At 34.2% G+C, this 2,500-nt stretch overlaps 2 protein-coding genes and 2 non-coding genes across 4 annotated transcripts in view; 3 read left to right on the top strand and 1 right to left on the bottom strand.

Moving 5' to 3' along the window:
- Positions 1-319, top strand: part of LOC122196917 (NAD(P)H-quinone oxidoreductase subunit K, chloroplastic) — a 2,995-nt gene extending 2,676 nt beyond the window's left edge. The window contains exon 2 of the mRNA XM_042900319.2: positions 1-319. This exon is cut by the window's left edge and continues 1,569 nt beyond it. The gene's annotated coding sequence lies outside the window, so the exon portion shown is untranslated.
- Positions 320-524: 205 nt separating this feature from the next.
- Positions 525-2,500, top strand: part of LOC122196918 (30S ribosomal protein S4, chloroplastic) — a 4,883-nt gene continuing 2,907 nt past the window's right edge. The window contains exon 1 of the mRNA XM_042900320.2: positions 525-2,500. This exon is cut by the window's right edge and continues 2,907 nt beyond it. Coding sequence (XP_042756254.1) covers positions 1,289-1,894 — 606 coding nt within the window. The 5' untranslated portion in view covers positions 525-1,288 and the 3' untranslated portion in view covers positions 1,895-2,500.
- On the top strand, positions 873-945 carry TRNAT-UGU (transfer RNA threonine (anticodon UGU)). The gene has a single exon. It is a non-coding gene; the product is annotated as a tRNA-Thr (tRNA).
- Positions 2,226-2,312, bottom strand: TRNAS-GGA (transfer RNA serine (anticodon GGA)). The gene has a single exon. It is a non-coding gene; the product is annotated as a tRNA-Ser (tRNA).

Raw genomic sequence — 2,500 nt, 5'->3', positions numbered from 1 at the left:
ACAACAATTCTTCTCTAGTATGTATACAGGTTTATCCTTCATCTTTTCTGAAGTTTCGATAGAAGGATTCCTCTACTAACGTAAGACAATCAACTCCATTCGTTAGAACAGCTTCCATCGAGTCTCTGCACCTATCCTTTTTGATTTTCGCTTTCTGAACCGTTGTTTGTTTTCGGAAAACGTGATTTGGCTCAGGATTGCCCATTTTTATTAATTCCAGGGTTTCTCTGAATTTGAAAGTTATCACTTAGTAAGTTTCCATACCAAGGCTCAATCCAATTAAGTCCGTAGCGTCTACCGATTTCGCCATATCCCCCTTTTTGAGATGAAAATCTCATTGTGATCTCGTTCCCCTTTTTCTTTCATTTATACCGGAACCGTTGAATTCATTAGATAGATGCCGATTACTGTCTCGAAAAAGTGTTTTCTCCTCTTTGTCTTTGATTTCTTGTCTATCTTCTTTCATCTTCTATATCTATAGGAGGCTTATATTCGGTCCAATCAAAAACGATTTTATCATTTCTGTATCGGCAATTCAATATAGGTGGATACATACGCTATACATCTGCCTCTCTTCCACTCATTTACCCATGAAATTTCGAATACTTGAACGGTCGATTCTTTTCATATTAAAAAAAAGAATATTTAATTGTGATAAAAAAGAAAAATGGAAATTCTATATCGCTAGATTAATCGTTATCTTCTATAATATTTAACAGTTATTTGAAATTCTATATTCTATTCTTTAATATATTAATATTCATTATGAATAGCGAATATGAATAGCTAAGAATTAAAATAGTATAATAGTGAATAGCAAAGATTCTAAGAGTTTATTGAATTCTTATACATGTCGAATTTATGTTATGTGAGCCTGCTTAGCTCAGAGGTTAGAGCATCGCATTTGTAATGCGATGGTCATCGGTTCGATTCCGATAGTCGGCTTTTCTCTATTTATTTTATTCTATGTTTTACATGATTGATAATGCATCTTTGAAATCAAAGAATATTGAAAAAAAAATGTTTTCCTCTTTTGGCGAAAGCCCTTGATTTATTATGTGATAGGAATTTCCAACTATCTAACGAAAAGAATCCTTTTCTTTTTCTATATATAGAATATAAAGATCTGGATATTTATCCAACTCATCTCATTATTCTTTAATAGAATAACTAAGTAAATTTCGCTTTATTTAGAATTTAGTTCATTTTTAGTTTAGGTTTATTCTGTAGAATGAAATTTCATCAATAAGAATTAATAATTAAATATAAATAAGAAGAAGGAGTCTTTATGTCGCGTTACCGAGGTCCTCGTTTCAAAAAAATACGCCGCCTGGGGGCTTTACCAGGGCTAACTAATAAAAGGCCCAGAGCTGGAAGTGATCTTAGAAACCAATCGCGTTCCGGGAAAAAATCCCAATATCGAATTCGCCTAGAAGAAAAACAAAAATTGCGTTTTCATTATGGTCTTACAGAACGACAATTACTTAAATACGTTCGTATCGCCGGAAAGGCAAAAGGGTCAACAGGTCAGGTTTTACTACAATTACTTGAAATGCGCCTTGATAACATTCTTTTTCGCTTGGGTATGGCTCCGACTATTCCGGGAGCTCGCCAATTAGTTAACCATAGACATATTTTAGTCAATGGTCGTATAGTAGATATACCAAGTTATCGCTGCAAACCCCGAGATACTATTGCGGCGAGGGATGAACAAAAATCTAAAGTTCTAATTCAAAATTCTCTCGATTCATCCCCCCATGAGGAATTGCCAAACCATTTGACTCTTCAACCATTCCAATATAAAGGATTAGTCAATCAAATAATAGATAGTAAATGGGTCGGTTTGAAAATAAATGAATTGCTAGTTGTAGAATATTATTCTCGTCAGACTTAAACCTAACAAAAATAAAATCAACACTAATAAGAATAAGGAAGAATAAGGGTTCGACCCATTTTGCTCCCTTTCGGCGAAGTAAATTAACCTAAGGTTAAGATAAATAAGGGTTTGATCCGGATTTTTCTTCCATTTAGGTATCATAGACCGAGAGGGAGATTTTCATTCCTTGTCTACTCTACTCTTTTCTTTACACAGTATTTTCTGTACCACAGCCATTAGGAATAGAGAATCCATATCAAAGAAAGGTCTAACTGTTGGAATAGTCGTATCCATTGCTATTTGATCTATTGTGGTTAGTAAGATCGATGAATTAGGTGAAGGTACGGAAAGGAAAGAGAGGGATTCGAACCCTCGGTAAGCAAAAGCCTACATAGCAGTTCCAATGCTACGCCTTCAACCACTCGGCCATCTCTCCTACATAATGATTATGACCCAAAAAACTAAAATCGAGTGAATAGTGAATCATTCTAGATTATTGGGTAGGTACAACCAATCAACTCTAACTATAAAGCGATCAAAATCGAAAATTTTTCATCATAGTAAAAGAAGTATCTTTCCTTCTAGGCTGGGGGGATAAAGATAAAATTTTTTTCTTACAAAAAA

The sequence above is a fragment of the Lactuca sativa genome, unplaced genomic scaffold (genome assembly GCF_002870075.4).
Source record: "Lactuca sativa cultivar Salinas unplaced genomic scaffold, Lsat_Salinas_v11 Lsat_1_v11_unplaced_20, whole genome shotgun sequence".
Taxonomy (NCBI): domain Eukaryota; kingdom Viridiplantae; phylum Streptophyta; class Magnoliopsida; order Asterales; family Asteraceae; genus Lactuca; species Lactuca sativa.
This window is presented reverse-complemented; position numbering and strand designations above follow the sequence as displayed.